The sequence below is a fragment of the Camellia sinensis genome, chromosome 4 (assembly GCF_055761805.1).
Source record: "Camellia sinensis isolate YWXY chromosome 4, ASM5576180v1, whole genome shotgun sequence".
Taxonomy (NCBI): domain Eukaryota; kingdom Viridiplantae; phylum Streptophyta; class Magnoliopsida; order Ericales; family Theaceae; genus Camellia; species Camellia sinensis.
In genome coordinates this window covers 55,770,510-55,790,898 of record NC_138964.1, presented here as the reverse complement: position 1 = coordinate 55,790,898, position 20,389 = coordinate 55,770,510, and the positions used below count along the sequence as shown (strand labels likewise).

The 20,389-nt window shown below is 39.5% G+C and overlaps 1 protein-coding gene across 49 annotated transcripts in view; it reads left to right on the top strand.

The window, feature by feature from the left end:
- The first annotated feature begins 379 nt into the window (after positions 1-379).
- LOC145824649 (uncharacterized) overlaps positions 380-20,389 on the top strand; it is a 108,019-nt gene continuing 88,009 nt past the window's right edge. For 7 of the 49 annotated variants that reach the window (XR_014366520.1, XR_014366519.1, XR_014366518.1 and 4 more), the window contains exons 1-3: positions 384-2,410; positions 3,163-3,225; positions 6,642-6,702. Coding sequence is in view for 4 of the 49 variants with exons in the window: in XM_082924963.1 (XP_082781089.1) it covers positions 2,352-2,410; positions 3,163-3,225; positions 6,639-6,710 (194 nt within the window). In the remaining 45 variants the exon portion in view is untranslated. Of the gene's footprint in view, positions 2,411-3,162; positions 3,226-5,988; positions 6,204-6,638; positions 6,711-20,389 lie in introns of those variants that run through there. The other 42 variants (XR_014366536.1, XR_014366502.1, XR_014366501.1 and 39 more) reach the window with 22 other exon arrangements.

Sequence of the window (20,389 nt, the reverse complement as noted above, 5' to 3'; positions counted from 1 at the left end):
TTTATTTTTTATAACTATTTTAACCAAAAAAAAAAAAAAAAAAAAAGTCATAAAACTCACTTCTCAAACATAAGCTTACTATATTCGTTTTTCTGTGTATAAATAATAAAAAGTATAAAAAAAAATCATAATTTGTATATATATATACAAATAATTATAAACACGCACAGATGAAACATTCTTTAATGGAAGTGGAAATAATCACGTCTTCTCCAGTTTTTTTTGACTCAGTCCCATCTGCACAACTTCCCGTCGCCCTTATCACCGACAAGTGTTCCAATCATTCTCCAACCTTCCATCTAACGGTCAAAACTGCTCCTCGGTCAAAAAAATCACAGATCATAAAAATAATAACATCACCCCACCCCGCAATAGCCCTTCCCTTCCACTAACGCAATAGCTCTGACTAAACGCCCTCTCTCTCTCTCTCTCTCTCTCCCACTTATTTATTTTTCTTTCTTTTTCACTCTCTCTAAAACCACGATTTCTCTTTCTAGAAATCTCTCTCCTACTATTTATTTATTTTTCTTTCTTTTCTTATTTATTTTTCTTTCTTTTCTCTCTCTAAAACCACCATTTTCTCTCTCTCTAAAAGTCTCTCCCCATAACCCACATTCCCACAGTATTTTTTGGTCTTCAAGTTTCAACCCTTTCATGTTCTCAAATCTCATTAACAAACTAAAAGGAGTTTCTCTCACCAAAACTGTTTCTATCTCTCTCTCCGTTTCTCTCTCATCCCAGGTGCTGAAAATAGGCAATTGATAACTTGGGATTGAACTGCTTGAAGACAAGTGAAACAACTACTGAGGGAAAGAAAGAAAGACAGAAGTGACGAGGGATAAGGGTTTGTTTGGGAGGTTAGGTTTTGGGGGATTATTAGACTCATCAAACCCTAATTCTTTATCATCATCATGGGAATCAGTTCTAATGGTAGAGGCTTTGGGTTTTTGAGTACTCTCTCTCTTTCCTGAAATGGGTTTTGTCTGTAGTTTCAGATCTAACTCATTGCCATATGATTTATTCACACATGTATACAATTTGCTGTGTGTATATGGATGTGTTTCTGGGCTGAGTAATCACTCACTCGCTCATGAGTCATGACTGATCAGAGGGAGTGTCTGACAGAAGAGAGTGTCTGACAGAAGAGAGTGAGCACACTACAAACAATTGTATAAAAGATTATACCATTGTGGGGTGTGTGTGCTCACTTCTCTTCTGTCAGCTTTCTATGTGCCCTTCTGGTTGCTTTGGTTTTGCTTTTTTCTTCCTTCACTACTAGACACATATCACTACTAGACACCTGTGAGATGCGAGTCTGTGACCCATTACATTACTTCCTCTCTCTCCCTCCCTCTTACCTTTCTCTTCCCTTTCTCTCTCTCTATATATTTATTAGACACATATTACTTTGACTACATTCATTCATGTCTGTGGAAAAATGAAAGGAAGGTGAAGAGCTACGTAAAGCACAGAAGCCTAGGAGATAACCCTTAGATACGACACATCAAGCCGTCATGCCAGTCTATACACTGCCACATTCATGACACCAGTGACCGGACAGTTTAGTGTTATCCTTATCTCCCTCTCTAAATTGTATATATCTCTTGCTAATTGAAATTGAAGAAGAAAAAAAAATTAGGATAAAGAAGAAGCATCGGAGGTAATTAGATTTATTAGAGAGCTTGATCAGTTCAGTATTTGGTTTCTTTCTATCTATCTCTCTCTTTCTTTCTTTCTTATCCAAATCCAAATATCATATTTTATATAAAATTTGCAATGAAGCGTGACTTTTAATGTACTAATATTGGGGAAAATCGAAGTGGGTTTTGAAGGTACGCGTGGTTACTGTTCTGATTTAACGGAAATCTCTGATTTTTTTATTTATTCTTGTAGGAATTCGGGTGTCTGTATAATATATAATATTTATATGTATCTTCTTCTTTTTGGGTTAGTTTCTTTAACTGGTTTCTTTCCCTCTTTCCCTCTCTCTTTCTTATGATTCTTCTCTTACAACCATGAGCTTGATTTCAATTGGGTTTTTGGTTTTCTATTTCTGATTTCAAGACTGGTTTCAAATCATGTAAATACCTTAACGGTATATCACTGTCTCTATGTATGTATATTATTCACTTCAAAACTTGCGTGAAATCTGTGAGATAGGTATGTATATTCACCCATCTCTTTAATTCTTTGTTAATTTCTTGAATATTTGATTGAATATTCTCTTACCTGGATTTGATTTGGTTATGGTATGTCGGACTCTTTGTGGAAGCAAACCAATCAAGAAGAACCTTTTGGGAATATATGGTTAACATGCAGGCCAAATATGGTTGGTTTACTTGTTTCCATTTATGGGTCGATATATATGTATATATCAAATCACGACCATGATTGAAGAGGAAATTTTCAGGTACATAAGTTAGAAATCTATTTCAATTATGGGTTTTTCTGAAGTTGTACTCAACTGTCTTTAAGATGAACTTTTTTATTTTTTCTTTACCAAGTACTCTTTTCAATTTTATGTATTTTAGTTGTTGTGTTTAAAATTGTTTTGGCAGCGATTATTGCCTGGTGCTTAGAGTAACAATACACAGATTGTTTTGCATACATCTTATCATCCATTTAATTAATCTGAACTTTGCTGCCTCATTTATATTTAATTGTTAGTGTCTTTTGTATGACTATTTTTTATTTTTATTACTTTTATTTATTTATTTTTGGGGGTGTTTGCAAAGGATTTTAAGGAATTATTCTTAGTTCACTTCATAGAATATCAAGTCAGTGGGTTTAAGAAATTAGATTATCAAAATTAGTTGGAATGAAAAGGATGTCCTTTTGTATGTAACTTCCAATAGGATTGTAGACTTTGACAATAGGATGTCTTTTTGTCTTATGTTGAGAGCCGATTGCTACAGAGATTTTTCTTTTTATATTTGTGATTGATGATTTTAAAAAGTTCACAATTGTGGTAATCTAATTTCCAATACCAATCCCTCTATAGTCTTGATACCGTTATACTGCAGCAAATAACAAAATGTTACACAATACCTCTACTTAAAACCATGATTATTGCCCTTTAGAATTTTTATTTTTTAATTTTCCAAGGCTCCTTTTCAATTATATATATTTAATTTAGTAGCATGTTTAAATTTTTTTTGGCAGCAATTATTGCTTGGTGCTTAGGGGAACATACACAGATTCTTTAGCAAACACCTTATCATCCAGGTAATTATGCTGAACTTCGCTGCCTCATTTAATTTAATTTAATTTAATTGTTACTGTTTTTTTTGCATGACTATATTTGTTTTTCATTCTTTTAATATTTTGGTGAGCAAAGGGTTATTAAGGTTTTCTTCTTAGTTTATTTTATAGATGATCAAGCCATTGTAGAAGGTTTGAGAAATTAGATTATCATACTTGAGTTGGAATGAGAAGGATGCCCTTTTTTTGGTACTTCGAATTTGGTTGTATATGTCCTCCTGTCTTAGGTTCACTGTTGATATGGTCACTTTAGTTTTTTTTTTTTTTTTCCTATCAACAAAGAAAAGGAACCTTATTGATGAATCAGAAGACAATTACATCAATAAAAGAAAAAGAAGGATGGGTGCAAGGAGCATCATATAGCAAACCAAATCCCAACTAGGTTGGCACCGATAAGACCGCCAAATCATATGCTAGCATACCAACGAGAGTTGCTATAAAGAAAAAGAAGGATGAGTTGCTATAAAGTTCTTTTTTGTGATTGATGATTTAACAAAAAATACAACCGCGACACCCAATTCCCAATAAGTATCACTCGATACTCTCAATACCATTATATTGCGATCGATGCCAGTACATCTCCCATTACACAAGTTAGAATCTTATTTCAATTATTGTTTCTTCTAAGTTGTACTCAATTGTCTTTAAGAAGAACTGTTCATTTTTCTTCACCAGCACCCCTTTTTAATGATATATATTGTAGTAGTTGTGTTCAAAATTGTTTTGGCAGCAATTATTGCTTGGTGTTTAGGACATCCTTTCCTTTGGAACTTCTAATAGGCTTGTAGACTTCGACAAAAGGATGTGTTTTGTTCTAGGTTCAAAGCCAATAAGATCAATAGGGTCGTATTGATTGCTATAAAGTTCGTTTTGCCATTTTTTATTTTAAAAGTTCACAACCGTGACATTCAAATTCTTGATACATATCACTTGATACTTTCAATATTGTTACACCAAGACCCATATCTATACTTTTCTCAATACCACCATCTAAAACCATGCTTATTTCCTTTTAGATAAATTCTTTTTTCCTTTGACAATGCCCCTTTTCAATTATATGTATTTTAGTAGTTGCATTTAAAATTATTTTGGCAGCAATTATTGCTTGGTGCTTTTTTTTTTTTTTTTGGATGAATAAGTCATAAAATAAAACAAAGAATGTACAAGAATACAAGGGGAATACCCCAGGCCCTAACCCAGCTAAACAAAAGCACTAAACACAAGGCAGCCAGACAGCAGCACAACAAAGGAAAACCACAAGAAAGCCAGCAGCTATACACCAGAAAAGAACAAGGCTATCAAGGCAACCAGACAGCTGCTCTAACAAAGGGCCACAACCTTGTTCACCCACCATATCTCAAACAAAAATAGGGGGAGAGAACAAAGAAGGAAACCAACAGGCTATAGAGAGCGAGACCGACAAGGCCCAAAAGCACCTGAATTAGAAACAGCAGGTGTAAAAAAAATAAAACAAGATTGTTCCACAATAAAAACAACGTATTTACCAAATATAATTAAACAACGTATTTTCCATCATAAATATTCCACACAAACTGGCGCAGCATGCAGCCCGGTCTGTGTAACAACATCACCACGTGAGGCCTCGATCTGGACAGCACTCAAAATATAGCCCATCTCCACTGCTACCCAAAACTGATCAGAGAAACCTGGAAAAGGCAGCATCACTAACACAATATGAAAACACTGCTACACAAAATATAGCCCATCTCCACTGCTACACATATGAAAAACAATAAATTGTTCACATAACACTGTATATACAGCAAAACTCACAATATATAAGGCTATATCACTCAACCCTCAAGAACCACACCCCTCAAAACAAAAGTGTGTACGGAACACAGCTAGAATCAAACAAAAATAAAGAAGTAGAGCAAGATCTAACAACAAATTTGTGGCTCACTTCACTCAACCCTCACCAATAAAAATTCCCTACCCCAGTACCAGCAAGGATCCCAAACCTGCAAAACAAATATAGAGCAAACATTAGCACTCACTCAACCCACATATAGTGAACTCACAACCCTCATTAAAGAGCTGCCACATTCCATACCTGCAAAACATAGAAGCTTATTAACAAAAACAGATAAAGGAAACTCACTATAGAACCTTGCCAAACTCAACCCACAATATAGTGCTCCCATTCACTCAACCCACAGTATATTGCTTGGTGCTTAGGTGGGCGCTATATATAATATTACTAGCGCCCCCCCTGTTGAAATTGTACCCGATAGGCAATTTCATCCGTCGATGGACGTACGGATGGTGACGTGTAAGGCGGAGATTAAATCCGTACTCACACCAAATAGTAATCACTATTTGGTGTGAGTGGTGTGAGTAGACGTGGCCGGATCCTGTCCACCCACGTGTCACGATCGTGGTGGTTTTGCTTGGAGATAAAGCAAAGGTGCACAGAATTCCGCGTGAATGAACAGTAATGGGCGGGAATTCAAATTTTAAATTCCGAATCTCCGTATTTACAGCTGTCTATATATCTGGGTCCAGCCTCAGATATTTGTCGGTGGAGAGAGATATGCGAGATATGCTTTTGCAGTTGGAGAGTTATTACACTGAGGTGATTTTCTGGTACCTTGTTTCGTCCCTCCTTTTCTTTCTGCCATTTTTGTCGATTTATTTGGTATACAATGTTGTACTCCTTAGAAGAGTATCCCGAGAATTACGGGTAGTTCACTCAAATGTGTGTAGATCGCTTTTTGACGTGGCAACTAGGACTGTGGGAAGAGAGCCGGCGGAGAGCTCCGGTGAAGTTTGTTCCGGTGTACGAAGATCAGAGGGCAAAAATATCAAAGCTAAGGTGTCTGAACAGAAGGGTTAGCAGAGGTAACAGATCCTGTAAAAGTGTTCGTATAAAAGATTTGGAGTTATTTATAAAAAATGGAAGGAATAGGAAGGAGCCATTACCGGACCCCCCTTGCGTACGAGGTAGAGAGAGATTGGGCGGATGGGCCTCTGCTCTGGTTCCTGTGATAACAGGAACCAGAGCAGAGGCCCATCCGCCCAATCTCTCTCTACCTCGAAGGACCCTCAAGAACAGGCAAAACCGCATGGGCAATACACTGCTATTTAAAGCATGCTTGTTGCCCTTTAGAATAATTTTTTTGTTGTCTTTGTCATGGCTCCTTTTCAATTATATGTATTAGAGTAATGCTATATAAACAAAAAATTCATACATAATGATGTGGTTATTGTGGACCTATCATTTAAAAAACACCATTGAAAATGAATTTATTACAATAATGATATTACCATATCATTCTTGCGAAGTTTTTTGTATAAAGTATGAATAGAGTTTTCTTATGTACTATAATAGTTGGTGTTTAAAATTCTTTTGGCAGCAGTTATTGCTTGTTGCTTAGGAGAACAATAAACAGATTCTTTAGCAAACACCTAATCATCCAGGTAATAAGGTGAACTTTGGTGCCTCATTTATATTTGGTGCTGTTTTTAGTATGATTATGTTTGTTTTTCTTTCTTTTATTTTATTTTTTTTGGTGGGGGGGGGGGGGGGGGGGGGAATTCTTCTTAGTTTTCTTCATATACAATCAAGGTGTTGCAGAAGGTTTGAGAAATTAGATAACATGCTGTGGTTCGAATGAAAAGGATGCCCTCTCTCCAATATGGGGTTGGACTTTGATAAAAGGATGACGTTAAACTTAGGTTCACAGACACTACACTCAGCTTAGTTGCTAGTTACAGGATTTATGAGTTTAAAAATGTCACACCCCAATCCTGACAAGGAAAACCCCACCAAGAGGGTGGACCTCAAGCACTATAGCACTAATATATAACAATTCCTCTACATTTCATATTATTATATCTCCAATAAAACATCAACAATCTTCTATTAAACAATTAAATACTATAAGCATCCATTCGAGCCCAAAATTGCAAGCCACTAAATTGTTTGTTCCCCCCCCCCCCCCCCCCCCTTACAAAAGTACTAAAATGATTCATCTTTACATCAAACTTGATAACCCAAAAATATATACAATTGTGTTCTTAATGAGTACAAATTATCTTCATTGTAGAGTGACCCTATGCAAAAATCCCAACTAGCAACATGTCCACCTGCATGCTCCAAAAGCCTTAAACCTTCAAGTTTAGATGAGCCATGCTATAGTCTACTATGATCTGGAAAAATTTTTTTTTTTAAAAAGAAAAAGAAAAAGAATGAATGAGTTAGAGCCCAGTGAATATACCTTTTTCTCGGGAGTTAACAAAATTTGTACTTTTCAAAATGGGGTCAACAATAAGTTGATATGCATGAAACTTGATTGGGAAACAAAACTAGAACATAATAATTTTTGCATAACAAATTTTCCAATCATTTTCAAATAAAATATCATATTGCCGTTGAATACATTTGCATCAAGGAAATAAAAGAAAAATAGCACTTAATGTATCATTCATTACCAACCTTGTATCCTTCATATAACCCACCACGTAGGGTCGCGTTACCTCGCAACTTAGGTGGTAGCAGTACCATTACCTCACACATATCCACTCGAGATTATACATCATGTCATCACAACTCATTTTATCGCGTAATAATATTTCGGTCCCCAGGACTCCTTATGCGCAACGGCCCATGTGGCCCTTAAACATTCGATCCCCAGAACCCCAAAACATTTTGGCCTTTGTCGCCCTATAAGCTATATTCAGATATATGATTAGCAAAAGAAATATTATTAAAATAACGCTTGTTATCAAACCATTATCATCATTGTAAAAAAATTGAAAGTCTCAACTTAAATACATTTCCAAGTAGAGTTTTTTTTTTTTTTTTTTTCTGATCGACAAAAAAATCTTTATTGATGATAACATACAAAATATGGAATAGTACATCAATAAAGAGGAGCTTGGAGCTAAGACAAAGCTCCAAGCGCCAGTTGGTGAGGAACCAACCAAAAAAGATCAAGAGGAGAAAGAGATGGGAAAAAAAACAGCAGAAAAACAAAACTAGTAACATACACCTAGTTACTCCACACAGCACAACCCTCAGGTGGATTAGCCCCCAGCTTAATCAATTACCTCCGAAATTCTGAAACACCCTCCTCTGCACAGGCCAAGAACAAACTCCTCTGCACATTCTGAATCAACCTCCTCTGAAGCATCCACCCCTGCTAATTCTGAGAGCATACCATGAGCTGCATCAAGCTGAACACCACACCATAAACCAGAAAAACTCAGACTACACATCATGCATCCACCAGACTAAGCTAAAACTGAGCAGGACCAAGGCCATCTCAAAAGAGATTCAGGCCAGCACATCAAATTCATCTCAACACAGCTTCAGGAACAACAACATAAAGCAGCCCAATTGAACTCATAATACACCAGCTTAATCAAACAGATCAGAATCCAAATAAACACAGATCCATCTCAAAACAGATCAGAATTAGCACATAGCATACCAGGGCTCGTGCACAGAACATCAGAAGACAGCATATACCAGAACTTATGCATACATTTTTCAGTAGAGCAACAAAATCAACCCATAGAGCTTTACTATGCCAGCACTTAACTACACACAATGACAGACTTGACACAGATTATATATAATATCATGCACCGAATAATTAAACCCCTTCAAAGATGAGGAAGCCCACAAAGCTACTCTAACCTTTATTAGCTCTGCCAGAGCAATCCAATCCGGTTGCACCTTGTTAAATACATAGTCATTTCTGCTTCTCCACACTGACCACATAACTGCTACCGGCAGTGTTTTCCAGACTGTTAGCATCTTCTTCTTCATTTTTATACCTGGCCATGACAGAAATAAACCCTCCACTGATCCAGGGCTAACCCATTTGTAATTCCACCAGTTCACCAAATTGGCCCACAATTTCCAAATGAAATGGCAGTGAAGAAACACATGATTAATAGTCTCCAACTCAGATTTGCAAAACACACAGAGAGAAGAAACATTTGGGCTCAACACTCCAATTCTTTGCAAAAATTTAGAACACTTTAACCTTCCTCTCCACGCTAGCCAACTCAAGAATTGAGCTTTAGGAGGGGCTAAATTGATCCAAATACACCTAGTTACTGTAATATCTACCCCTTGACTTGCTTCCATCCACTTCCACACTGATGCCACAGTGAACTCTTCAGACGGGTGAGCTACCCAAGAACAAGAATCTATCATCCCTTCATTGAGCCTAGGCGCATTCTGCAGGAAATCGTTAAGTTTCTGCACTTCCTCCTCTTCCCATGCTAGGAGGGGACGTCTGAAGACCAGGTTCCAATCTGAATCTGACACTCTTCTATGTACAAAATCAACCAGCTTTCCGTCCTTTTCAACTGATAATGAGAATAATCTGGGAAAAGACACTCAGATTTTGATTGTGACACCACTTATCAGACCAAAAATGCAATCTTCTGGCATTTCCAACAACTAGCCTGAAATTTTGCAAGAAAAATTCTCGCAGAGCAGTGTTAACTTCAGCCACTGATATTATGCCTTTCCATGTATACGACAGCCCCACTGAACTAATAAATAAGGGGCACCACCTGCCACCTACACCCCCATACTTACTACAAATCACTTTTTTCCACAAAGCTGCCTCCTCATTTCCATACCTCCACCACCATTTAACTAGTAGACACTCATTAACCTGGCTTAGGTTTCTTACCCCTAGCCCACCCTTATTTTTACTTAGGCATATCTCCTTCCAGCTAATTAGGTGCACTTTCCTCCTAATTTTCGACCCTCCCCAAAGAAAGTTAGCTTGAATATTGTGAAGTAATTTTGCAATGCCCACTGGCAACTTGAAGATGGATAAGAAATAAATTGGCAAGCTTGTCAAAACGGACTTGATCAACGTTAATCTTCCAGCAAAAGATAGATACCTCCTCTTCCAAAAAGCTAACTTGCTCTTAAACTTGACTATCACAGGTTTCCAAGCAGCCTTTCTCCTTGGATTTGCTCCTAATGGCAACCCCAGATAACTCATTGGCAACTTCTGACTTAGGCAATTTAGTTTCTTTGCGAAGACCTGTACAATATCATCCTGAAAGTAGAGTTGATAATCTATCATGCAATAAAAATCATTTATTGAAATTTAACTTTTGACCCCAAATAAATTTATACATTTTTTAAAAACATAGAAATAATATGGTAAAATAATGTAATGAGTTCAATCATTTCCTCTTAACCAAATATTCTCAAAACTTGTATTTAAATAAACACAGTGTGAAATTTTCATAGTAAAGGATACTCACCTCCAAAAACTCAAAATGGATAGTCGAAAATCTATGAATCTAATGAGGAGTAGAGACGGCTTCCTCCAATTGTAGCAATTAATAAAAGGTACTAGAAATTAGGAAAATACTTCGAGCATGATGGAACATTTATAAAGTTGAACCTAAATATGATATGAACTCCTCCGACCTCCTCTTAAGACACCCAAATAAAATAAATTGTTCAACTTCATCCGTAATAAAATTTTGAATAATCATCTACTATAAAATTTAATCAAGTTATATGCAAAACATCATCACCTCTTAAACCCCAAAAGTCAAAAATCAATTTTTCCAAACCCATAGGTAATTTACCTCAATAGTTTATAAATTTCCTCTAGCATCATTCATAATACATACAGATACTCAGTTTACCATTTCTCAATTCAATTTGAACATATAAATTTCGGTGCGCCAAAACTCCAATCTTTACATCACATTCAAACCCTAGAATAACCTAAATTTCAATCTACAAATCAATCATCAAATCAATAGCTTTTCTACATGAAAAAGCATCCATAGAAAATAATTGAAAGCATAAAACTCAACAATTAAATCCAAAACATGATAGATCTAAAACTTATCATCTCTAACTCGAAATATGTAAAACCTTAAACTAAACTTTGTAGAGAGATTTTTACCAACTATAAGCTTCTATTGCATCCTGAAACACAAACCCAAGTCTTGCTTCTTGAAGAGATTAAGAAAATATAGAGTTTGAGCTTGTTTTGTGCTATTTTCATGGAGAGAGAAATCATGGCCGATCGATGCTTTATCTGGCGAGATGAGATGGTCGGTGATGGTGATGATGATGATGAGTTGAGATGGTGGTGTAAGGGTGGAGCAAGGATGAAGTGTTTGGTCACCAAGAAAGTGTAGGAAAATGAGATAAAGCTAGAGAGAAGAGAGAGGGAGATGAAGGAAATGAAAATGAATACAAATTTTGCATTTTTCTTTCTTAGAAGCTGGTAAGGTAATGTTTTGGGGTTGGTTTTGAGTAGTCTAGGTTGGCTTTAACTTAGGGTTGTGTTTGGCTACACATATTGCTTGGGTTATTACAATTCTACCCCCTTGAAAGAATCTCGTCCTCGAAATTTGTTTATTTATTTGTGTAGTTTATATCTTGAAAATGATGTGGATATCGAATTCTCATGTCATCCTCCCACTACCAAGTAGCATCCTCCAAAGCATGATTTTTCCACAATAGTTTTACTTATGTTGTAGTCTTAGAATGCAATATTTGATCCCTTCTGTCCACAATCTCTACAACTTCTCTTCATATGACAAATTGTTCCTAAATCGGATTGGTTGAAAATCTAGCACGTGTGATGGGTCAGGCGTGTACTTGTTCAGTGTGGATACATGGAAAACATTATGAATGCGAGCGAGATAGACTAGGTGGTAAAGCCAAATGATAAGATATCTTGGCATTGTGCTCTAGCATCTCAAATGGCCCTATATACCTCAAACTTAGTTTGCCTTTCTTACCAAATCGCATCACTCCCTTCCAAGGCAAGATCCATAAAAACACATGATCCCCAACTTGAAATTCCAAATCTCTCCTCCGATCATCTACATAGCATTTTTGTCTACTTGGTGCCACCTTCAGCATGTCTCAAATAATTTGCACTTTATCGGTAGTAATTTGAACAATCTTTGGACCCAACAATTCTCTCTCCCCTACCTTATCCCGACATATGGGAGTCCTACATCTCTTTCAATAAAAGTTTTTGCTAACCTAACAAGTGAAAAGTTTTTCTTTATAGCCAAAAAGTGTGCAAATTTGGTCGATCTATCTACAACAACCCAAATAGAGTCATGTCCCTTTTGTGTGCGAGGTACTCTTGAACAAAATCCATGGTGATGTGCTCCCATTTTCATTTAGATATAGGAAGAGGTTGACGTAAACTTGCTTGGAGTTGATGCTCTGTTTTAACTTGCTGACACCTTGACACAAATTCTACTATCTCTCTCTTCATATTTGACCACCAATAACTTTCTCTTAAATTTCAATACATATTTGTACTCCTTGGATGCATTGCATAAGGTGAATTATGGGCCTCCTCTAATATCTCCTTTTTGATCTCGGGTTCATTAGGGACACAACTGATTTTTAAACATCAACACACCATCTTTAACAATAAAGTTTGACAAAATACCATCTCTCGCTTGAGCTCGAATATGCTCCAAAACCGAGTCTTTCCCTTAGGCTTCTCGAATGCGATCCACCAACAAACTAATTGTAGTTAACAAGGGTTCTAACTTCCCAACTTCTGGATCAATTCCAATAGATTTTATTTCATGTAAGAAACCAAATTGAATGTCCTTAATGTGAATTAATCTCCTTGTAGACTTTCGACTAAGAGCATCAGCTACCAAATTTGCTATTCCTGGATAATAATTAATGGTCAATCATAGTCCTTAATCAGTTCAATCCATCTCTTTCACCTCAAATTCGAATGTGTTCGTGTGAATAGATATTTCAAACTCTTATGATCGGTATATTTCTCACATTTCTCTGTTATAAATAATGCCTCTACTACTTTAATGTAAAAACAATTGCTGCTAGCTCTAAATCATGAGTGAAATAATTGCTTTCATGATTTTTTAATTGTCTAGATATGTAGGCCACCACCTTTCCATGTTGCATTAACAAACAATCGAGAGGAAAATGTGATTTAGAGGCTAGTTCAGAGAGAAGAATGATGCAAAACCACCTATTTGTAACTTCTCTTAACTTCCAGGTGAACAAGATTGTGCCACATGTCCCATATAATAATAATAATAATAATAATAATAATAATAATAATAATAATAATAAGTCTAGATGGGGCCATTGTTACTCTTTTAAGATGGCTCGTGGCTTCAATCAACAAAGCCCAATTAACAATACTAGTTGTATCAATTCTTGAGATGGCTCATGGCTTGGATCGACATACCATAATTGATAGAAAATAATTTATGATTTTTTTTTGATAAATAAGCAAATTTATTAGAAAAGTATTAAGATGATGCAAAGAATACAACTTTAAAACCCCTAAATAAACAAAGCTAAACTATCAAATCCTTTATGAAATCAACATAAGCTAAAACATTTGGATCAACCAAGCCCATAACCCAATTATAACACCATAAATACCCGTTTCTCCAAACAAGGAATTGACTGAGACACCCCTTGGAATACACACCTATTACGCTCCAACCAAATGAGCCACATTAAACAGTGAGAGACAATCAGCCACGTCTTTCGACGACACCTCTCAACCCTATCCCCAGCCCAATTTTACAAGACAGCCAACACCGAATCTGGCTGCACCCAAACCAAACTAAACCAAAAATCCTCACAATTAGCATCCAGAATCGATATGTAACTGGGCAATGAACGAGCAAATGGTATACCGACTTAGCATCACCACCATACAAACAACACCAATTCACCAAAATATGTCCACGACGCATCAGATTGTCAATCGTCAGAATACGACCTAAGGCCGCCGTCCACACAAAGAAAGCTACCTTGGATGGCGTGCTTGACACCCAGACACATTTCCAAGGAAACAAAACCGCATCGACATGAATGAGCACACCATAGAAGGAAGACACAGAAAAAAAAAACCCTTTAGAACTGGGACATGCCCAAACTATAGAATCTTCCTCTGCATCCCCAGGTTGCAACCTGTATAAGAAACTCAACAGCTCCATAACTGATCCACCTCCGAATCCTGAACCTTACGATGCAGCCGCACATTCCATACCACTGCCTAGCCTTAACCTATTCGAACCGCCGCTACCATAACCTTAGAATCCTCTGCAATCCCAAAAATCAACGGGAACAGGTGCTCTAGCGAGGCATCCCCAGACCACCTATCACACCAAAAACAAACTCGATTGCCCAACCCTACCTTCAACCGAATCTTCTGCCAAAACTTCAGCCAGCCCTACCAAATCCCTTTCCAGACACCACAACCATGAGAGTGTCCCACCCTACCTGAGCACCACCCTTTTCTATCTAGACCAAACTTTGCCACTATCACCTTCCGCCATAGATGCTCCCGTTCCCCCACAAAACGCCACAACCACTTACCCAACAACGCCAAATTAAATATAACCAACCACCTAACCCCCATGCCCCTTATCTCCTTAGGGCGACACACCCCATCCTATGCCATCAAATGAGAATGAGAACCCTCTCCATCATTTCTCCATAAAAAATCTCGTTGCAATTTCTCAATCCATTTCGTAACTGCCACTGGGATCACATGAACCGACATAAAGTAAGTCGGGATACTCGACAAGATGCTCTTGACCAACGTAATCTTCCTGCCCTTAGATAAATATTGCCACTTCCACCCTGCCAGCCGCTGCCGCCGCCGCTGCTGCACATGCTCTACCACTTTGTCCCACACCCCAAGGGCCTTGAAAGCAGCACCCAAAGGGAGACCATGATATGAAACTAGCAGAGACACCACCTTGTAACCTAAAATTGTAGCCAACACCAGAAGCCGACCCACCTCACCTACTGGAATTAATTCAGACTTTGAGAGATTAACCCTAAGACCAAACACAGCCTCAAAACACAGCAACACACACCGAAGATGTTCAATCTGACCAGCGTCTGCATCACAAAATACAAGAGCGTCATCTGCATAAAAAGATAGGAGACGACCAAAGAAGTTGGACCCGAACCCACCTCGAAACCTTGCAACAGACCTCGAAGGGTTGCCCTTGACAATAAACGCCCTAAAGCCTCCATAACCAAAATAAACAACAAAGGGGAGAGGGGATCACCCTGCCGAAGGCCTCTAAATGTTGGGAAAAAACCTGCTGGAGAGCTATTAACCAACACGGACATCCGCACAGTAGAAATACGAAAATGATCTAGCCCCAAAACCCATCCTCTCCAGAATATACAATAGATTCTCCCAACTAACATTGTCTTAAGCTTTCTCAATATCTAATTTACACATAATCTCCGCCTTTCTCTGCCTCAACCTCGAATCCACACATTCGTTGGCCACCAAAACCGCATCCAGAATTCGCTTACCACTGACAAAGGCATTCTGAGACTCAGACACCACCCCCCTAGCACCCTTCGAAGCCGATTTGCCAAAACCTTGGCCAACAACTCATACACACTACCTAAAAGACTGATAGGGTGAAAGTCCCGAATATTCTTTGCTCCACATTTCTTAGGAATTAACACAATAAAAGTGGCATTCAAGCTCCTCTCAAACTGTCCCATCCGGTGAAACTGCTCGAACATAGCCATCACATCCTCCTTTACATCGGCCCAACAGTGCTGGAGAAAGGCGATAGAAAACCTATCAGGCCCAGGCGCCTTATACCCAGGTATTCTTCGCAGCTCCTTAAACACCTCTTCTTTCGTAAATGCACTCTCCAACAAAAGACAATCCACCTCTGAAATAACATCATATGGAACCCCATCCAGCATCAGTCTTCAAACTCCCTCAACAGGCTGAAATAGATACTCATAAAAACCCACTATGGCCCCCGTAATCTCCTCTGTGGATGATAACACCACCCTATTCACCTGCAATCTCCCTATTTGATTCACTCGCCGATGTGCATGTGCCATACGATGAAAGAAGCTCGTATTCCGATCTCCATTCTTTTACTATAAGCATCTAGATTTCTGGTGAAAACTAATCTCCTCTATACGAGCCACATGACGAAAATCCTTTCAAGCCGCATCCCGATGGGCCATATCCTTCTCAAACAAGATACCTCTATCCTCTTTCTCATCCAGCCCCTGCAATACTGTGAAAATAAGCGCCTTCTGAGTCTGCAGCTTCCCAAACACCTCCTGATTCCACTGTCGTAGATTCGTCTTGAGAAGCTTCAATTTCTGGGCAAGACGACAACTAGGATTCCCAAGCAGAGTATAACTGCCCCACCACCCTCTCACTCGCTCCCCAAAGCCGTCAGACAAAAGCCACATTCTCAAATCGAAATGACGACGGACCTCTACTGATCCCCCCACTGTCCAACGAGACTGGCCAATGATCCGACACAAGACGATGCAACCTTAATTGGATCACCCGTGAAAAATGCTCCTCACAATCTCCGGTCACCAGAAACCTATCAATATGGGACATCGCCTTGCCCCAGACCAAGTATAGCCACCTCCCTGCCCCAGACCAAGTATATCCACCTTCTTGAAACGGCAAGTCCACTAACTCTAACTCATTAATAAATGAAGAAAAAGCACTCATTGAACCAGACACTGAGGTCGCCCCATGTTTCTCCTCCATGCACCGCACCACATTTAAGTCCCCACCTACACACCAAGGAACCCTCTATCGAAAAGCAATAGACTGAAGCTCCTCCCAAAACAGAGGTCGATTCAACCGTCTAACAGGACCATAAACCTCGATGAGGGCCCAATGATAATCATCTACAACACAACGAAACAAACAAGATAGTAAAAAAGCCCCCACCTCCACATCCTCCTTCTCCACTACCTGCAGGTCCCAACACAAAAAGACACCCCCTGCCACCCCCAAAGCTGGTAAAAAAGACCAATCCACAAAGCGCCCTCCCCAAAGCTCCCTTACAGTCTCCCCTCCAATGCACTTCATCTTTGTTTCTTGAAGACACACTACATTCGCCCGAGCACTTCTTAACAAAGATCGAACCAAGACCCTTTTCCCTCTATCATTCAATCCACTCACATTCCATGACAAAATTTTTAACTGGATGGCAACAACAATTGAGTTCCACGGCCCTTTCTACCACTCATTCCCTCATTCCCTTTGTCCCGATCATAATTTATAGAGCATTCCAACTTACGCAACTCCCTAGAATTCTTATGTTTCTGACCCTTAGATCGCACCTCCTGCCCCAACGGAACACCCCCTCTACAGGATTCCTCTATTGCAGAAAACAATTTTAAAGCCTCAACCTCATGCCCTTCAAATAACACGCCTAGGTACTGACTAACCTGGGTAATTCGGGAAAGCACCCACGCCGAAACCTCCTCTGGCTGCGGAGGTTCATCTCCCTAGAAGTCCACCATTGTCTCAGGTGCCGCATCAACGTCCACCTCATACACCACATCCAGCGATGTAAACACAGTCCCTAGTCGAACCACCATAGCCAGCTCTTCCGCCAAATGCACCTAACGAGTGTTGTCAACTCCCATTACGGCCGGGCGCCCATCCCAGTGAGTCGATATAGCCTCATCTCCAGCACAAACGGCCTGACAAGAGTGTCCCAACTCTTTCTCTAGCAGCAGTGAGCCCAGACGCAACTACACAACATCTCCAGCGCCAGAAGCCTGACGACAGTCAGGCGACGTCGGCCCTGCACACCCTGAAGGCTGTTGCGACATCGACGATGACCCAGACACAGCGATCGATGGCCGAAACCCACCTCTGTCACACTCCCTCAAGGAGAGAAGATTTAGAAGTGGGCTATTTGGCTCTCAACGAAATCGGGTTTGAAAGACCCAACCCAGAAGACTTGAGCCTATCCCCATGACCCTACTGGTCCACCAAAATGGTCCCATGGCCTGACTCATCCAAACCCACTTAAGTAGCCAAAGCCTCTTTGCCCTTAACATGACCCAGGACAGGTTGAGCCTTAAGATGACCCTTTGAGCTCACTCCATTTTTCCCCCAAGTGGGCCTCACCAAAGTTGACCGACCCTTAGAAAGCCTCCCAAATCTCCGTAGATAAGTCTCTACCCCCAAATCACGCGATTCAGTCTGATCCAATCGCCCTAAATCATGCCCCACCAAATCCAACGACACATCATCAGACAAATCGACTGGTGACACAACAAGAGCCACCGACGGATCTACCTCCACCCACACCGGAAGAGAAAACTGCCACGAACTCCATTAGACGGAGATATGTGACGGAGTAGAGGTGAGTTTTGAATCTGCAGTCGAACACGACCCAAATTAGCTAAGGACTCATTAACTGCCACAAAGCCTCCACACCAATCGCCAACATCACGATACACCGCATCACCACGCAGATGTAAAGGCAAGCCCATCAGACGAATCCAATCACTTTTCTCCGAAACCGGTGTCTGACTTGAAGCACAAAGAGCCAGAAGCAACCACCATTCCAAACTCAAATCATACCCATCAAACGTCTATCGTCGCTTCAACACAGAGTCCACCTTACGCCACGTCGAAAAAACAAACAAGAAAGCTTTGCCGCCGACCACTCGCACCTCCACCGGCCTTGAAATCTTCCACCAACGTCAGACCCAGTCACGCATGGCCCCAAAACCCACCCTTTTTGCACCTCCTCCATCCACCCTACCCACCAAGGACCTATCCAGTAGCATGAACCACTCCACCGTAGATGTGGGGGCCACGACTTTCGCATTAGAGACGCACTGACCCACCGGTGATACAGCCTTCACCGGAACCGCCTTTCCATGTCGTCCAACAGATCGTGACACCCACCCATCCCCCAGCTTGAACCATTCCAACACCAACGTAACTCCCTCCTAACCATCCCCAAAAATGGACATGGGTATGAAAATCTGCTCCCTCCATGTGTCCATCGTCACCACAACTTGCACCGAGAACCCCCCTCCTACCTCCCTACGAACCCATATTGCTAGACTTCGACAACCTCTGCTGAGACAACCCAGGAATTTCAAATTGCCTGGTGCTTACGACGCCACCCTCAGTTTCCTCACAAACCAACCTACTTCAACACCGATGAGAACCACAGTTCGTTGGAGTCCTTTCTTCCATTCCACAAATGAACGACTCCGACGACCTATGGAATCTACCAATGCCTCCTCTATCTCAAAGGAACGGCCGCCGAGAAAACGAATCTGCCGGTGTGGGCCAGAATCAACCGCAACAAGTAACATTAAAATCGCCTAAAATCTCGGAGCATCTTTTTTTTTTTTACTTCTTAGTTAATATGGATTTGTAACCTTAAAACTGTTATTTGGACTATCAAATCTTGTACAAAATAAATTTGTTAGGCCTTAATTGATAGAGTGTCGGTCATAAAAAATTTCACAAATCAAACAATGATCAGGCGATTGTGTTGATGACTCAATGCCTTGAAAGATTCGAGTACTTTCAAATTTGTCGTAAAGCAAATAAACAAAGAAATGAAAGAGAGAAAGGTCATTGAATTGAAGAGAACAATTACAATAGCAAAATTGTAATTCTTTGATGAGTACAAGATGATTACAATTTTTGAGAAGTAAATTACCTTGCCACCACTACTGCTCCTAGAATCGAAATTGAATCTGCTCATAACTATTTGAAAACTACTCCTAAGATAGAATAAAAAAAGATTAAGATTGATCAACTGTCATTGATTTGTGTTTGATGTTCCTTACAATGAAGCCATAGATGGCTATTTATAGACAAAGTGTAGGAAATAAATACCACCTGACTAACCATCAATAACTTCCACATTTTCTATTCTCATTTTTGTGTTGACGCAGGCCCTCCACGGCTTTCATCTAAAACCATTTATTTGTAACTTCTCTTAACTTCCAGGTAGGGGTGTTCAAGAACCCAAATCAATTGATGTACCCGAATCAAATTGACCAATCTGATCACTCCATAGACGATTTCGCAAGTCGTACGGTTAGCAACGGTTTAGATTCATGAAATTCATTCAGCTCTCGATCAGACATCGGATCTAACATGGGGCAAATCGCTTAACCCCGTTGTATAAAATGAGTTTGAAATGAAAATAAAACAAATTCAAATTTACTAAATGAATTACAAAACAAAAATAATAGAACTACTAAAATTAAAAATTACAACTTGAAGAACAGAGACATAAGGTAAAGCAAATTCTGGAAATAAAATTAACAAAACTATAAAGGAAG